This window comes from Ranitomeya variabilis, chromosome 6 (assembly GCF_051348905.1).
Source record: "Ranitomeya variabilis isolate aRanVar5 chromosome 6, aRanVar5.hap1, whole genome shotgun sequence".
NCBI lineage: Eukaryota > Metazoa > Chordata > Amphibia > Anura > Dendrobatidae > Ranitomeya > Ranitomeya variabilis.
Window position 1 is genome coordinate 138313616 of NC_135237.1, and position 18719 is coordinate 138332334.

Sequence of the window (18719 nt, forward strand, 5' to 3'; positions counted from 1 at the left end):
AGGGGCGCTGAGGGCTGCGGAGCATAGGTCGATTAGTGCAAAAACTGTGTGCCAGAAGCTTCATGGAATGGGAGCAGATAGCCGAGCAGCAGCACTCCTCAGCCTTACATCACCAAGCACAATGCCAAGTAAGGAATGGATAGGGTAAAGCATGCAGCCAAAGGATTCTAGAGAAATGTGTTCTGTGGAGTGACAAATCGCACTTTTCTACCTGGAAGTCAGATGGTCAAGTCAGTGATTAGCAAATGCCATAAGAATGTTCCCTGCCTTATTGCATTGTGCCACCTGAAAAGTTTGGTGGAGGAGGGATAATGCATGGAGGTTATATGGTGTGTCAGGGGTAGGAAATCTTTATGCATCAGCGTATCAAGACATTGTGGACAATTGTATGATCTTACTTTGTGGGAACAGTTTGGAGAAGGCCCTATACTGTTAGGACCTGACTGCACCCCAGTGCACAAAGTAAGGAATGGCTGGATGAGTTTGGTGTGGACGAACTTAAGTGACCTGGAGAAAACCGCATCCAACATATCTGAACTATAACTGTGAGCCAGGTCCTCTTTCCCAACATCAGCATCTGACCTCACAAAGGCTCCTCAGGATGAATGGGAAAAACTCTCAGTCACACGCCAAGATCTTCTAGAAATCCTTCCCAGAAGAGTGGAGGTGGTTTAAGCTGTTTTGCGTCTGGGGACGGCATCCCCATATTAATGCTTATGGATTTACATTGGGATGTCATAAAATCTCCTGTAGGAGTAATGTGCAGGTGTCCTAATACTTTAGTCCATGTAGCATCTTATACAGGTCCTTCTCAAAAAATTAGCATATAGTGTTAAATTTCATTATTTACCATAATGTAATGATTACAATTAAACTTTCATATATTATAGATTCATTATCCACCAACTGAAATTTGTCAGGTCTTTTATTGTTTTAATACTGATGATTTTGGCCTACAACTCCTGATAACCCAAAAAAACCTGTCTCAATAAATTAGCATATCAAGAAAAGGTTCTCTAAATGACCTATTACCCTAATCTTCTGAATCAACTAATTAACTCTAAACACATGCAAAAGATACCTGAGGCTTTTAAAAACTCCCTGCCTGGTTCATTACTCAAAACCCCCATCATGGGTAAGACTAGCGACCTGACAGATGTCAAGAAGGCCATCATTGACACCCTCAGGCAAGAGGGTAAGACCCAGAAAGAAATTTCTCAACAAATAGGCTGTTCCCAGAGTGCTGTATCAAGGCACCTCAATGTTGGAAGGAAACAATGTGGCAGAAAACGCTGTACAACGAGAAGAGGTGACCGGACCCTGAGGAAGATTGTGGAGAAGGACCGATTCCAGACCTTGGGGAACCTGAGGAAGCAGTAGACTGAGTCTGGTGTGGAAAGGCGTGTGCAGGAAATGGGCTACAGGTGCCGCATTCCCCAGGTAAAGCCACTTTTGAACCATAAACAGCGGCAGAAGCGCCTGACCTGGGCTACAGAGAAGCAGCACTGGACTGTTGCTAAGTGGTCCCAAGTACTTTTTTCTGATGAAAGCAAATTTTGCATGTCATTCGGAAATCAAGGTGCCAGAGTCTGGAGGAAGACTGGGGAGAAGGAAATGCCAAAATGCCTGAAGTCCAGTGTCAAGTACCCACAGTCAGTGATGGTGTGGGGTGCCATGTCAGCTGCTGGTGTTGGTCCACTGTGTTTCATCAAGGGCAGGGTCAATGCAGCTAGCTATCAGGAGATTTTGGAGCACTTCATGCTTCCATCGGCTGAAATGCTTTATGGAGATGAAGATTTCATTTTTCAGCACGACCTGGCACCTGCTCACAGTGCCAAAACCACTGGTAAATGGTTTACTGACCATGGTATTACTGTGCTCAATTGGCCTGCCAACTCTCCTGACCTGAACCCCATAGAGAATCTGTGGGATATTGTGAAGAGAAAGTTGAGAGACGCAAGACCCAACACTCTGGATGAGCTTAAGGCCGCTATTGAAGCATCCTGGGCCTCCATAACATCTCAGCAGTGTCACAGGCTGATAGCCTCCATGCCACGCCGCATTGAAGCAGTCATTTCTGCCAAAGGATTCCCGACCAAGTATTGAGTGCATAACTGAACATTATTATTTGATGGTTTTTTTGTTTGTTATTAAAAAACACTTTTATTTGATTGGACGGTTGAAATATGCTAATTTATTGAGACAGGTTTTTTGGGTTATCAGGAGTTGTAGGCCAAAATCATCAGTATTAAAACAATAAAAGACCTGACAAATTTCAGTTGGTGGATAATGAATCTATAATATATGAAAGTTTAATTGTAATCATTACATTATGGTAAATAATGAAATTTAACACTATATGCTAATTTTTTGAGAAGGACCTGTATATAACGGTGGATGCGTCCTTCTATCCTAAGCCGGGGTGAGTGGCGCCAGAGTCAGCGCGTGCGCATACTGCACTGCAGCGCTATTTTATTGAAGATGCTGAGTATGTGAATTCACAGACACATTGTCTTCAATAAAATGACACTGGATATCGCAGGATACGCACCCTTTGACTCCAGTACCGTTTTATTGAAGAGTTCTACTACAAATTCAACACATGAGTGCGCACGCGTCGGCCATTGCTATTATCCCTATGGCCGGTGCGTGCGCACTGCTATGCTGATGTTGTAGTACATTATTTCAATAAAATGGCACCGGAGTCAGCGCTTGCACATTCCGTGATCTCTAGCACCATTTTATTGAAGACATTATACATGTGAATTAGCAGACATGGTGTTAAAAAAAATGGCGCCGATACCGCAATATGTGAATGCACTGACTTCGGTGCCAGTTTCTTGAAGAATTCTACTACAACATCAACATAGCGGGGTGCACGAGCCGGCCATCGCCATTATCCCGATGATCAGTGTGTGCACACTGCTATGCTGACGTTGTATTAAATTACTCAACAAAATGGCGCCAGTGTCAGCGCGTTCGCATACCGTGATCTCCGGCGCCATTTTATTGACGACACTGTATAAATGTACCAATAAAGATCATCAACATTGTGGCGTAGAACAGGTTCAATAGCTAGGTCTTTATAAAAGGACTTCCCTAGCATCGCCTGATGGCAGAAAACAAGGGCAAAACATGGATCAGCAATGTTAATTTCAGTATGACCAATTCTTTCATCCTATGATGACGTACTCTCCTCTCCCCATTAAAGTAAACAGGCATGCTCGGCCAAGCATGCAAGTGTATGGTAGAGCCAGCAAAACAGGTGTCAACTGAATGGGGGTCTAATTTGTGTGGCCAGTGAGACCACTGCTAAACTCCTGCTTGAGAAACATGCAAACTGCTTTATGCCAAATGGGTTAAGATATGTAAAGACGTGAGAAATGTTTCTAAGCTGGAGATGGTAGATGCCCTTACCTTATCCTGCGCCCTTACCTTGCTCTGATATGCAGGACTTTCCAAGAGAAAAGTTGCTTTCATGGCCTCTGGGTACATACACGCCTTGTATAAAGACTGGGCATAATATACTTTATACTCTTCGACTTCAGGATTTATCTGCAAGAGCTGCTCATAGCAATCTGCGGCACTGACAAAGTCTTGCATCTGATAATAACAATATCCCAGAAGAGACAGACCGGCCCTAGACTGCAACACAAAAAAACAACATATACAGCTTACATCAAAAATCTACAAACAAGATAATACACATTACTCCACTACATCTTCCAAAGTAAAAAATGAATAATGCTAGCAAAAAACAGATAATAGTTGGCATGTAATGCAAAGGTCACTCAGATCCCTGCTCCAATGCATTACTTTTTGTATCTTTGTAACCTAAAATCTGGGGTGGGAATAAAGCAGAAAACCTTACATGGCAAGGAATATGGAGTCATTGGCCTCCAGTGCTGAAATGAAGAGCTTTACTTCAATAATTGAGGGAGAGAGACGTTAGCTGACAAATAGGAGAAATAATGTCTCCCTGCCCAAAGTTTCCTTTAATTCAGATGTAGCATTAACAATGCAGATATAAAAGTAGCATCAAGAGTTAAAGGAATATTCCCTTCTCCAAGATCGTATCTCAATATGTAGTAGGTGTAATAATAATAATATTAGCAAATATCTCCAATTAGAAATGTAGTATAGTTCTTCTGGTTCTTTTGGTGAATAAAGAAAGAAGTTTGTTCACAAGTTCGTAGAGCTGGATTTTCTTCTGTATTGGGATTGGTACTTTTGTCAGTGTGGACAGGTGCCAAGTCCTGCTGGACAATGACATGTCCACCTCCAAAAAGCTTCTCAGCAGAGGGAAGCATGAAGTGTTCTAAAGTTTCCTGGTAGACTGTGCTGACTTTGGTCTTGATAACACAGTGGACCTACACCAGCAGATGACATGGCTCCCCAAACCATCACTGATTGTGGAAACTTCACACTAGACCTCAAGCAGCTTGGATTGTGGCCTCTCCACTCTTCCTCCAGACTCTGGGACCTTGATTTCTAAGTGAAATGCAAAATGTACTTTCATCTGAATACAACACCCTGGATAACTGAGCAACAGTCCAGTTCTTTTTCTCCTTGGCCCAGATAAGACACTTCTGGTGTTGTCTATTGGTCATGAGTGGCTTGACACTAGGAATGCGACACTTGTAGCCCATGTCCTGGATAGGTCTGTGTGTGGTGGCTCTTGAAGCAATGACTCCAGGAGCAGTCCACTCCTTGTGAATCTCCCCCAAATTTTTGAAAGGCCTTTTCTTAACAATCCTTTCAAGGCTGCGGTTATTCCGGTTGCTTGTGCACCTTTTTTCTACCACACTTTTTCCTTCCACTCAACTTTCCATTAATATGCTTGGATACAGCACTCTGTGAGCAGCCAGCTTCTTTAGCAGTGACCTTTTGTGGCTTACCTTCCTTGTGGAGTGTGTCAATCACTGCCTTCTGGACATCTGGCAAGTCAGAAGTCTTCCCCATGATTGTGGAGCCTACTGAAACAGACTAAGGGATCTTTTAAACATTTAGGAAGCCTTTGTAGGTGTTTTTTGTTAAGAATTCTAATTTGCTGAGATAATGACTTTTGGGTTTTCATGGGCTGTAAGCCATAATCATCAACATTAACAAAAATAAACACTTGAAATAGATCACTCTGTTTGTAATGACTCTGTATAATATATGAGTTTCACTTTTTGTATTGAAGAACTGAAATAAATTAACTTTTTGATGATATTCTAATTTTGTGAGAAGCACCTGTATATTAATATTACACCTACTCCATACTGGGTTAGGATCTTGAAGATGGGAATACAAAAAAGTAGTCTGAGACTCCCAAAACGAGATGTAAACTACTTATACATTTCCCTCTGGGACGTAGACCCTATATCTGTCACACCTGCAGAAGAGATTTTACCTCTTTCGTTAGACAGAAAAACATTTTCATTTCATATGATATGCAAATGAGGGCCTCTTGATGCACCCTTGGTGTGGCCACGGGCTAAATGCACCATTCGCACCCGCCCCCCCCAATGAAAGTGCTGCACACCTGCTCATAGCTTGACTGTTCCCTCAGATTACCCAGAGGCAGCATCCCCCCGGCTCTGCGCATATCCGCACTGGAGTATATATCATATTCACTAAGTAGAAAAATCCAGACGTATAATCACTAGTATTAACATGACGTTACCCGATACTGTTTTTGCAGTTCGATGTGGAGTACCTGCACGGCTTCTCCATATCTTCCTTCCTTTATCTGAGAAAATAAAAGCAGAAGTGATCATTTCCCATTATTTATATAGGATAATACGTGTATAATCATATCTCCATAAAAGGAGGTGGATTGTATCAAGCTGTCAATAGTGTGCCTGTCACTGCCCTTACAGTGCCTTGCGAAAGTATTCGGCCCCCTGGAACTTTTCAACCTTTTCCCACATATCATGCTTCAAACATAAAGATACCAAATGTAAATTTTTGGTGAAGGATCAACAACAAGTGGAACACAATTGTGAAGTTGAACAAAATTTATTGGTTATTTTAAATTTTTGTGGAAAGTCAAAAACTGAAAAGTGGGGTGTGTAATATTATTCGGCCCCTTTACTTTCAGTGCAGCAAACTCACTCCAGAAGTTTATTGTGGATCTCTGAATGATCCAATGTTGTCCTAAATGCCTAATGATGATAAATATAATCCACCTGTGTGTAATCAAGTCTCCATATAAATGTACCTGCTCTGAGATAGTCTCAGGGTTCTGTTTGAAGCACAGAGAGCATCATGAAGACCAAGGAACACAACAGGCAGGTCCGTGATACTGTTGTGGAGAAGTTTAAAGCCGGATCTGGATACAAAATGATTTCCAAAACTTTAAACATCCCAAGGAGCACTGTGCAAGCGATCATATTGAAATGGAAGGAGTATCATACCACTGCAAATCTACCAAGACCCGGCCGTCCCTCTAAACTTTCATCTCCAACAAGGAGAAGACTGATAAGAGATGCAGCCAAGAGGTCCATGATCACTCTGGATGAACTGCAGAGATCTAGAGCTGAGGTGGGACAGTCTGTCCATAGGACAACAATCAGTCGTATACTGCACAAATCTGGCCTTTATGGAAGAGTGGCAATAAGAAAGCCATTTCTCAAAGATATCCATAAAAAGTGTCGTTTAAAGTTTGCAACAAGCCACCTGGGAGACACACCAAACATGTGGAAGAAGGTGCTCTGGTCAGATGAAACCAAAAATCGAACATTTTGCCAATGCCAAACGATATGTTTGGTGTAAAGGCAACACAGCTCATCACCCTGAACACACCATCCCCACTGTCAAACATGGTGGTGGCAGCATCATGGTTTGGGCCTGCTTTTCTTCAGCAGGGACAGGGAAGATGGATAAATTGATGGGAAGATGGATGGAGCCAAATACAGGACCATTCTTGAACAAAACATGTTGGAGTCTGCAAAAGACCTGAGACTGGGATGGAGATTTGTCTTCCAAAAAGACAATGATCCCAAACATAAAGCAAAATCAACAATGGAATGGTTCACAAATAACCGTATTCAGGTGCTAGAATAGCCAAGTCAAAGTCCAGACCTCAATCCAATCGAGAATCTGTGGAAAGAGCTGAAACCTGCTGTTCACAAACGATCTCCATCAAACCTCACTGAGCTCGAGCTGTTTGCCAAGGAAGAATTGGCAAGAATTTCAGTCTCTCGATGTACAAAACTGATAGAGACATACCCCAAGCGACTTGCAGCTGTAATTGCAGCAAAAGGTGGCGCAACAAAGTATTAAGTTAAAGGGGCCGAATAATATTGAACGCCCCACTTTTCAGTTTTTGAATTTCCACAAAAATTTAAAATAACCAATACATTTTGTTCAACTTCATAATTGTGTTCCACTTGTTGTTGATTCTTCACCAAAAATTTATATTTGTTATCTCTATGTTTGAAGCATGATATGTTGAAAAGTTCCAGGGGGCCGAATGCTTTTGCAAGGCACTGTATCCTACTGCATGGGGAGACAGGGTGAGACGCTGAGCTCAGGGGTAAAAGGGAACCTGTCACTGCCCTTATCTTACTGCATGGGGAGAGGGTGAGACGCTGAGCTCAGGAGTAAAAGGGAACCTGTTACTGCCCTTATCTTACTGCATGGGGAGAGGGTGAAATGCTGAGCTCAGGAGTATATGGGAACCTGTCACTGCCCTTATCCTACAGCATGGGGAAAGGGTGAGACGCTGAGCTTAGGAGTAAAAGTAATCAGGAGTAATCAATGACATCATGCTTTCCCCCGTACCAGAAGTCCGCTGCCTTGGAGTAACCGTCGACTCTGCCCTGTCCTTCAAACCGCCCATCCAAGCTCTTTCCACCTCCTGTCGCCTCCAGCTCAAAAATATCTCCAGAATCCGTCCTTTCCTCAACCGTCAATCTACTAAAATGCTTGTGCATGTCCTCATCATCTCCCGCCTTGACTACTGCAACATCCTTTTCTGCGGCCTCCCTGCTAACACCCTTGCACCTCTCCAGTCCATCCTTAACTATGCTGACCGACTAATTCATCTCTCTCCTCGCTACTCCTCTGCTTCCCCCGTCTGCAAATCTCTTCACTGGCTCCCATTCCCTCAGCGTATCCAGTTCAAATTACTAATACTGACCTACAAAGCCATCCATAGCCTGTCTCCTCCATATATCTCTGAACTAATCTCCCGATATCTTCCCTCACGTAATCTCCGGTCCTCCCAAGACCTCCTTCTCTCCTCCACACTTATTCGCTCCTCATCCAATCGCCTCCAAGACTTCTCCCGAATATCCCCCATCCTCTGGAATTCTTTGCCCCAGCTTGTCCGACTATTAACCACATTCGGATCCTTCAGACGGAACCTGAAAACCCACCTCTTCAAGAAAGCCTACAGCCTGCACTGACCCTGCTGCCTCCTCACCACTACTGGATCTACTGCCTCACCAACACCGGAGCTGCAGCAACCCCCAACCTATTGTCTCCTTCCCCGTAATCCTGTAGAATGTAAGCCCGCAAGGGCAGGGTCCTCGCCCCTCTGTATCAGTCTGTCATTGTTAGTTTGTTTACTGTAAGTGATATCTGTAACTTGTATGTGACCCCTTCTCATGTACAGCACCATGGAATCAATGGATGGAATCAATGGTGCTATATAAATAAATAATAATAACAATAATAATAATAATAAAAGGGAACCTGTCACTGCCCATTTCCTACTGCATGGGGAGAGGGTGAGACGCTGAGCTCAGGGGTAAAAGGGAGCCTGTCACTGCCCTTATCCTACTGTATGGAGAGAGGTGAGGCGCAGAGCTCAGGAGTAAAAGGGAACCTGTCACTGCCCTTATTCTACTGCATGGGGAGAGGGTGAGAAGCTGAGCTCAGGAGTAAAAGGGAACCTGTCACTGCCTTTATCCTACTGCATGGGGAGAGGGTGAGAAGCTGAGCTCAGGAGTAAAAGGGAACCTGTCACTGCCTTTATCCTACAGCATGGGGAGAGGGTGAGAAGCTGAGCTCAGGAGTAAAAGGGAACCTGTCACTGCCCTTATCCTACTGCATGGAGAGAGGGTGAGGCGCTAAGCTCAGGAGTAAAAGGGAGCCTGTCACTGCCCTTATCCTACTGTATGGAGAGAGGTGAGGCGCAGAGCTCAGGAGTAAAAGGGAACCTGTCACTGCCCTTATTCTACTGCATGGGGAGAGGGTGAGAAGCTGAGCTCAGGAGTAAAAGGGAACCTGTCACTGCCTTTATCCTACTGCATGGGGAGAGGGTGAGAAGCTGAGCTCAGGAGTAAAAGGGAACCTGTCACTGCCTTTATCCTACAGCATGGGGAGAGGGTGAGACGCTGAGCTCAGGAGTAAAAGAGAACCTGTCACTGCCATTATCCTACAGCATGGGGAGAGGTGAGACGCTGAGCTCAGGGGTAAAAGGGAACCTGTCACTGCCCTTATCCTACTGCATGGAGAGAGGGTGAGGCGCTAAGCTCAGGAGTAAAAGGGAACCTGTCACTGCCCTTATCCTACTGCATGGGGAGAGGGTGAGGCGCTGAGCTCACGGGTAAAAGGGAACCTGTCACTGCCCTTATCTTACTGCATGGGGAGAGGGTGAGGCGCTGAGCTCAGGGGTAAAAGGGAACCTGTCACTGCCCTTTTCCTACTGCATGGGGAGAGGGTGAGGCGCTGAGCTCACGGGTAAAAGGGAACCTGTCACTGCCCTTATCTTACTGCATGGGGAGAGGGTGAGGCGCTGAGCTCAGGGGTAAAAGGGAACCTGTCACTGCCCTTTTCCTACTGCATGGGGAGAGGGTGAGGCGCTGAGCTCAGGAGTAAAAGGGAACCTGTCACTGCCCTTTTCCTACTGCACGGGGAGACGGTGAGACGCTGAGCTCAGGAGTAAAAGGGAATCTGTCACTGCCCTTTTCCTACTGCATCGGGAGAGGGTGAGGCGCTGAGCTCAGGGGTAAAAGGGAACCTGTCACTGCCCTTATCCTACTGTATGGAGAGAGGTGAGGCGCTGAGCTCAGGAGTAAAAGGGAACCTGTCACTGCCCTTATCTTACTGCATGGGGAGAGGGTGAGGCGCTGAGCTCAGGGGTAAAAGAGAACCTGGCACTGCCCTTATCTTACTGCATGGGGAGAGGGTGAGACGCTGAGCTCAGGAGTAAAAGGGAACCTGTCACTGCCCTTATCTTACTGCATGGGGAGAGGGTGAGGCGCTGAGCTCAGGGGTAAAAGGGAACCTGTCACTGCCCTTATCCTACTGCATGGAGAGAGGGTGAGACGCTGAGCTCAGGGGTAAAAGGGAACCTGTCACTGCCCTTATCTTACTGCATGGGGAGAGGGTGAGACGCTGAGCTCAGGAGTAAAAGGGAACCTGTCACTGCCCTTATCTTACTGCATGGGGAGAGGGTGAGACGCTGAGCTCAGGGGTAAAAGGGAACCTGTCACTGCCCTTATCCTACTGCATGGAGAGAGGGTGAGACGCTGAGCTCAGGGGTAAAAGGGAACCTGTCACTGCCCTTATCCTACTGCATGGAGAGAGGGTGAGACGCTGAGCTCAGGAGTAAAAGGGAACCTGTCACTGCCCTTATCCTACTGCATGGAGAGAGGGTGAGGCGCTGAGCTCAGGGGTAAAAGGGAACCTGTCACTGCCCTTATCCTACTGCATGGAGAGAGGGTGAGACGCTGAGCTCAGGGGTAAAAGGGAACCTGTCACTGCCCTTATCCTACTGCATGGAGAGAGGGTGAGACGCTGAGCTCAGGGGTAAAAGGGAACCTGTCACTGCCCTTATCCTACTGCATGGAGAGAGGGTGAGACGCTGAGCTCAGGGGTAAAAGGGAACCTGTCACTGCCCTTATCCTACTGCATGGAGAGAGGGTGAGACGCTGAGCTCAGGGGTAAAAGGGAACCTGTCACTGCCCTTATCCGACTGCATGGGGAGAGGGTGAGGCGCTGAGCTCAGGGGTAAAAGGGAACCTGTCACTGCCCTTATCCTACTGCATGGAGAGAGGGTGAGGCGCTAAGCTCAGGAGTAAAAGGGAACCTGTCACTGCCCTTATCTTACTGCATGGGGAGAGGGTGAGGCGCTGAGCTCAGGGGTAAAAGGGAACCTGTCACTGCCCTTATCCTACTGCATGGAGAGAGGGTGAGACGCTGAGCTCAGGGGTAAAAGGGAACCTGTCACTGCCCTTATCCTACTGCATGGAGAGAGGGTGAGACGCTGAGCTCAGGGGTAAAAGGGAACCTGTCACTGCCCTTATCCTACTGCATGGGGAGAGGGTGAGGCGCTGAGCTCAGGGGTAAAAGGGAACCTGTCACTGCCCTTATCCTACTGCATGGGGAGAGGGTGAGGCGCTGAGCTCAGGGGTAAAAGGGAACCTGTCACTGCCCTTATCCTACTGCATGGAGAGAGGGTGAGACGCTGAGCTCAGGGGTAAAAGGGAACCTGTCACTGCCCTTATCTTACTGCATGGGGAGAGGGTGAGGCGCTAAGCTCAGGAGTAAAAGGGAACCTGTCACTGCCCTTATCCTACTGCATGGAGAGAGGGTGAGACGCAGAGCTCAGGAGTAAAAGGGAACCTGTCACTGCCCTTATCCTACTGCATGGGGAGAGGGTGAGGCGCTGAGCTCAGGGGTAAAAGGGAACCTGTCACTGCCCTTATCCTACTGCATGGGGAGAGGGTGAGGCGCTGAGCTCAGGGGTAAAAGGGAACCTGTCACTGCCCTTATCCTACTGCATGGAGAGAGGGTGAGACGCTGAGCTCAGGGGTAAAAGGGAACCTGTCACTGCCCTTATCTTACTGCATGGGGAGAGGGTGAGGCGCTAAGCTCAGGAGTAAAAGGGAACCTGTCACTGCCCTTATCCTACTGCATGGAGAGAGGGTGAGGCGCTAAGCTCAGGAGTAAAAGGGAACCTGTCACTGCCCTTATCCTACTGCATGGGGAGAGGTGAGACGCTGAGCTCAGGGGTAAAAGAGAACCTGTCACTGCCCTTATCCTACTGCATGGGGAGAGGGTGAGACACTGAGCTCAGGAGTAAAAGGGAACCTGTCACTGTCCAAACCACAAAGAGCAAAAGACTGTCCCTCACTTCCAAACAGAAAACAGGTGTGTACAGGTGCTTACTAAGAGTAGCCACCTCCATATATAACCAACAAATAAAGCTGCACTCTGTAGCGCTATAGCATGCAAACATAAAATATATGAAATTGGCATTGCATTACTGCTCTAGATAATAGGAAAAAAATAGAATACTTAGCACATAAATTGGCCAATTCATGTGTACCTGTAAGGCTTTTCTCACACTTCTGTCGGTAGGTGGCTGTCAGAATGTGTCGATGCGACGTATGGACGGATGTCTTAAAAATTGTGAAAAAAGGATGTAACGCATCCAGTTTCCTGACGGATGCGTCGAATTAGGCGCTGCCTGAATTTCAATGTATAAAATTGTGGAGAGAGAGAGATTCCCCCTGACTAGAAAATCCTTCCAGGCATGCTCAGAATAAAAAAAACGGGATACTTCGCTGGATTCCAGTTTTTGATGGTCAGCGACAGATCCTGCGTCCATAGGCTTCCATTAAAGCCAACGACGGACAGCGCAGGACCCGTCGCTGACCGATTTTCCGACGTGCAGAAAAAACGTTCCTCTGAATGCTTTCTCTGCCCGATGGACAGCAATTTTTCGATGGATCCAGTGCACGATGGATGAAACGGATGGCCATGCGTCACAATCCGTCGCTAATGCAAGTCTATGAGAAAAAACAGGATCCTGCAGAAAAATTTGCAGGATCCTGTTTTTTTCAAAAAAGTACGGATTTCGACGGGAGCTAAATGATGGAATTGTGAAAGAGGCCTAAGCCACGAGAGGACTCACATTAGGCAGGTTCCCAGCAAAGAGAATCGCCTTATCGCGGCTGCTGGGCACATATGAATTGGCCAATTTATGCGCTTAGTGTCTTCGTTTTTTTCTTATTTTCTAGAGCAGTAACGCAATTCCAATTTCATATATTTCATGTTTGCATGCTATAGCGTGACCGAGTGCAGCTTTATTCGTTACTTACTGCCCAAATCACAGGCAGTAGAAATTAGTTGTACGATTGCAGTCAAGTATGTTTTTTCTCTGAAACGCTACAGAGTTTTACAGAAAACATAGTTTGAAGAGCAGAGATGAGGTAGTCCAGGGCAAGCCATCCTTGGCCGGCGTCTTCTTGTGCACACATAGGGAGAGAGTGTCGCACAGTGCAGGAAAGACTAAGTGCGACATGAAGGGATGAGGAGAAAGGAGCCCAACTCTAGGTAATGGGGGAGTGGAGACCCCTAGGCAGATCTAAAGTCACCCTGTCTGCCCTAAACGTCCCTATATAGGTTCTGCACATACCACCGAGCAGAAACCTAATCCCTGCCTGACCTTGGCAATAAGCCCTGCTTAGGGAAGGACGATGTGAGCACTAGTCAATCCCCATTACCACTAAAGACAGCTGGGATACACAAACAAGGGGAACACTTATCTTGAGTAGACTCAGAGATGTAACACAGACGTCCTCAGCAACACCAAAGAGGAAGATAGCCGACTACTATAGCTCCAAGCCTCATCAGGGCAAAATGTAAATATCACCGGCAATTCCCAGCAGCAGACTGGGAGTCTATAAACACCCAGGTCCAGGTGTGTCAATTAAAGCTGGAAAAAGGAAGCCACTGAGTCAAAGAATCAGAATGGTTAAGATGGTGTCTGCAAAGCCAAACGCAAAGACCTTCTGTAGCTGGATGCAGTACAACTGTCTACAACTTCTGACATACCCGTGTGGCAAAGAGCTGTAAATCACCTAAAGCGTGGAGCACCGTGGAAGAGCTCTTCAAACTGCTTTCCTATACATGCCAAAATGTTTGCGAGAAAAACATACCTGGTTGCAATTGTGCAGCAAGGCTGTGATTCATGCTGCCTGTGGCTTGGGCAGTGAGAATCGAGCAACAGTTTCCTTAAACCCCTTGGGATTTCCCATTTTTGTTCTTTGCTCCCCTTCATAACAGAGCCATAACTTATAATTTTTCAGTCAATTTGGCCATGTGAGGGCTTGTTTTTTGAGGGACGAGTTGCACTTTTGACACCATTGATATTACCATATCGTGTACTGGAAAAGGTGAAAAAATTGAGGTGAAATTGGAAAAAAAAGTGCAATCCCACAATTTTTTTTTTTTTTTACCATGTTCACCAGCCAGTATGGTTCTCCAGGTTATTATGAGTTCGTAGAAACCAAACATGTCCAGGATTTTTTATTTAAGTGGTGAAAAAAATTACAAAATTTGTTAAAAACAAAAAGGTGTTGCCATTTTCTGATACCCGTAGAGTCTCCACTTTTCAGAATCTGGGGCCGGGTGAGGTCTTATTTTTTGCGCACCAAGCTGACATTTTTATTGATACCATTTTAGGGCAGATACGATATTTCTATCGCCCATTATTGCATTTTATTGCAATGTTGTGGTGAACAAAAAAATGTAATTCTGATACTTTGATTTTTTCTCTTGTTACGCCGTTTACCGATCAGATTAATTATTTTTATATTTTGATAGATTGGGCGATTCTGAACGTGGTGATACCAAATATGTGTATTTTTGAAATTTTTTTTGCTGTGACTTTGGGACAGTGGGAAAATGCCAGGGATGAGGTCACAGTAGTTCATGCCGGCTGCGAGAACAGCTTCAGTGAATAGAGGTGATGTCACTGATCCTGCCTCCCTCACAGCCTGACCTGCACTGAACTCTTGAGCGTGGGAAAATCAGCTGGCATTTTCCCACGCTGAAGAGTCCATCTGAGTTCAGGCTGTGAGGGAGCGCAGCTTCAGTGACGTCAGCGCTAGTCTCTGAAGCTGCGCTGGCAACATTTCATACATTCCCCAGTAGTTTGCAGCCGGGAAAGGTGGCATTAGCACCACTCCTGGTTGTAAACTGTATATACCCCAGATATGGATTACGGCGTGGGACTGAACGCCGGACAGGTATGGGTATATTGTTGGTTTTTAATTTTTTACACGAGATCGAGGGCGTCGCATGGATTAGCAGAAACAATAAAATGGTCAAACAGTGTTTAGTGTTTTATTTCATTAAAATACTTTTTTCTGGCTGTGTCTTTTTTTAACCCATTAACAACTATAGGATTAGTAATGGATAGGTGTCTTATTGACACCTCTCCATTACTAAGCCGGCTTGATGTCACCTTACAATACAAAGGTGACATTAACCCCCTATTACCTCATATGCCACCGCTACAGGGCAGTGGGAAGAGAGAGGCTAAGTGCCGGAATTGGCGCAACTTACAGCTGTGTGCTGGTGCTTGTAGCCGGGGGGCCAATATCCATGGCCCCTTCCTAGGCTATGAATATCAGCCTGCAGCTGACTGCATAGCCTTTTCTGGCTATTAATTAAAAGGGGATCTCATGTCATTTTTGGGGGGTCCCCCTATTTTAATAGCCAGTAAAGGCTAAATATACAGCTGCGGGCTGATATTCATAGACTGGGAAGATCCATGGGTATTAACCCCTTCCTAAGCTATAAACATCAGTCCCCCAGTCGCTGGCTTTCCCTCTCTTGTGCAGAAAATTGCACGGGAGCCCACGCCATTTTGTTCCCCGGAAAGATTCTTTTATTAAAGACATGTCCCCTAATTTGCACACACAATATACTATTTATATTGGTTACTAACATCTATATATCTAACTATTCTGCATGGATTTACTATATGCAATCCATCTCTTCTATCCTGTCGGCTCCTGCATTGAGTTTACAGAAGCCGACAAATGAATTACCGGCTATTCTTCCATCCATCTGTCTATGAAATATAAAGATATACAGGGTGGGCCATTTATATGGATACACCTAAATAAAATGGGAATGGTTGGTGATATCAACTTCCTGTTTGTGGCACATTAGTATATGGGAGGGGGAAAACTTTTCAAGATGGGTGGTGACCATGGCGGCCATTTTGAAGTCAGCCATTTTGGATCCAACTTTATTTTTTCCAATGGGAAGAGGGTCATGTGACACATCAAACTTATTGAGAATTTCACAAGAAAAACAATGGTGTGCTTGGTTTTAACGTAACTTTACTCTTTCATGAGTTATTTACAAGTTTATGACCACTTATAAAATGTGTTCAAAGTGCTGCCCATTGTGTTGGATTGTCAATGCAACCCTCTTCTCCCACTCTTGACACACTGATAGCAACACAGCAGAAGAAATGCTAGCACAGGCTTCCAGTATATATATAAATGGCCCACCCTGTGTATATATATATATATATATATATATATATATATATATGTATATATATATATATACACACACACACACACCGTATTTTTCGGACTATAAGACGCACCGTACCATAAGACGCACTCCAAATTTGGGGTGAAATTGCAGAAAAAAATATTTTTTATAAGATGGGGGTCCGTCTTATTGTCTGAATTTAAGATCTCTTACCTGAGAGCAGGCAGTGGCAGAGCAGTGTCACAGGAAGCATGGTGGTGGCAGAGGTGAGGTGATGCTGAGGTGCGGTGGGCGGAACGGCGTGCACCTGAGCAGGGTCCCATCCTGCTTAGGTGGGCGACGCCATGGCCTGGTGTCCATGGGGAGGTTGTGGCAGTGCTTTGGCGGTGGCAGATGTGCGGTCACTTCCTCAGGTGGTGGCGGCCAGGGTCCCTTCCACATTTGAGGTGACGCCGCGGCCCGGTATTGAAGGAGAGCAGCAGAGCTGAGTGAGTCACGGTTTTCCCGGTGGCGGCGGCCATCTTCCTGAGGCCGCGCGTGCGCAGATTCAGTACTCTGCTTCCCAGGGCTTCAGGAAAATGGCCGCGGGAGGCCGCGTGTGCGCAGATGGAGATCGCGGCGGCCATTTTCCTGAAGCCGAGATCTCAATCTGCGAACTCGGCTTCAGGAAAATGGCCGCCGCGATCTCAATCTGCGCACGCGCGGCCTCCCGCGGCCATTTTCCTGAAGCCCCAGGAAGCAGAAAACTCAATCTGCGCACGCGCGGCCTCAGGAAGATGGCCACCGCCACCGGAAAAGCCGTAACTCACCCAGCTCTGCTGCTCTCCTACAATACCGGGCCGCGGCGTCACCGCAAATGTGGGAGGGACCCTGCTCACGCCATACCGCTCACCGCGCCACATCATCCCCGCTCCTCTGTCGCTGCCACAATGCCGGTGAGCCTGCATTCCAACTATAAGACGCACCCCCCATTTTCCTCACAATTTTTTTGGGGAAAAAATGCGTCTTATAGTCGGAAAAATACGGTATATATGTGCCACTGACATATACATATACTAGATGGTGGCCCAATTCTAACGCATTGGGTATTCTAGAATATGTATAGTAGTATATAGCACAGCCCACGTAGTATATAGCACAGCACATGTAGCATATAGGACAGCCCACGCAGTATATTAACACAGCCCACCTAGTATATAACACAGCCCACGTAGTATATAACACAGCCCACGTAGTATATAACACAGCCCACGTAGTATATAACACAGCCCACGTAGTATATAGCACAGCCCATGTAGTATAAAACACAGCCCACATAGTATAAAACACAGCCACGTGGTATATTGCACAGCCACGTAGTATATAGCACAGCCCACGTAGTATATAACACAGCCACGCAGTATATAACACAGCCACATAGTATATAGCACAGCACACGTAGTATATAGAACAGCCCACGCAGTATATAACACAGCCACGTAGTATATAGCACAGCCACGAGGTATATTGCCCAGCTACGCAGTATATTGCACAGCCACGCAGTATATTGCACAGCCACGTAGTATATAGCACAACCCACGTAGTATATAGCACAGTGACGTAGTATATAACACAGCCCACGTAGTATATAACACAGCCCACGTAGTATATAGTAATGTGGGCACAATATCCCTGTTAAAAAAAGAATTGAAATAAAAAATAGTTATATACTCACCTTCCGGCGGACCCCGGATCCAGCTCAGACGTTTAGCGATGCTCCTCGCGACGCTCTGGTCCCAAGAATGCATTGCGGCAATAAAACGTGATGACGTAGTGGTCTCGCGAGACCACTACATCATCATCTCGCAAGACCGCTACGTCATCTCCGGTCATTGCCGAAATGCATTCTTGGGAACGGAGCGTCGCGAGGAGCGGGAAAGGTGCCGGAAGGTGGGAATAGAATGTGTTTTTTTTTAAATTATATATTTTTACTATTGATGCTGCATAGGCAGCATCAATAGTAAAAAGTTGGTCTCACAGGGTTAGTAGCAGCGTTAACGGACTGCTAAAACTCTATCTGGCTGCTGACTGGAGGGGAGTAGGGAGGGGCCAATTCGCGACCGAACTGTGCCTGTCGCTGATTGGTCGTGGCCAGGATTTCCGCGACAGACAGAAGTACCCCTTAGACAGTTATATAGATACTAGATGGTGGCCCGATTCTAACGCATCGGGTATTCTAGAATATGCATGTCCACGTAGTACATTGCACAGCCCACGTAGTATATTGCCCAGCCACGTAGTATATTGCCCAGCCACGTAGTATATTGCCCAGCCACGCAGTATATTGCCCAACCACGTAGTATATTGCCCACCCACATAGTATATTGCCCAGCCACATAGTAAATTGCCCAGCCACATAATGCCCAGTCACATAGTATACAGCACAGAGCCACGTAGTATACAGCACAGACACGTAGTATAGAGCACAGACACGTAGT

General features: G+C 46.1%; 1 protein-coding gene across 2 annotated transcripts in view; it reads right to left on the bottom strand.

The window, feature by feature from the left end:
• Window positions 1-18719, bottom strand: part of LOC143782010 (intraflagellar transport protein 70A) — an 80394-nt gene that overhangs the window by 60628 nt on the left and 1047 nt on the right. For both annotated transcript variants that reach the window (XM_077269052.1, XM_077269051.1), the window contains exons 2-3: window positions 5669-5734; window positions 3436-3645 (exon numbers count right to left, since the gene is read on the bottom strand). In XM_077269052.1, the coding sequence (XP_077125167.1) occupies window positions 3436-3645; window positions 5669-5734 (276 nt within the window). The remainder of the gene's footprint in view (window positions 1-3435; window positions 3646-5668; window positions 5735-18719) is intronic.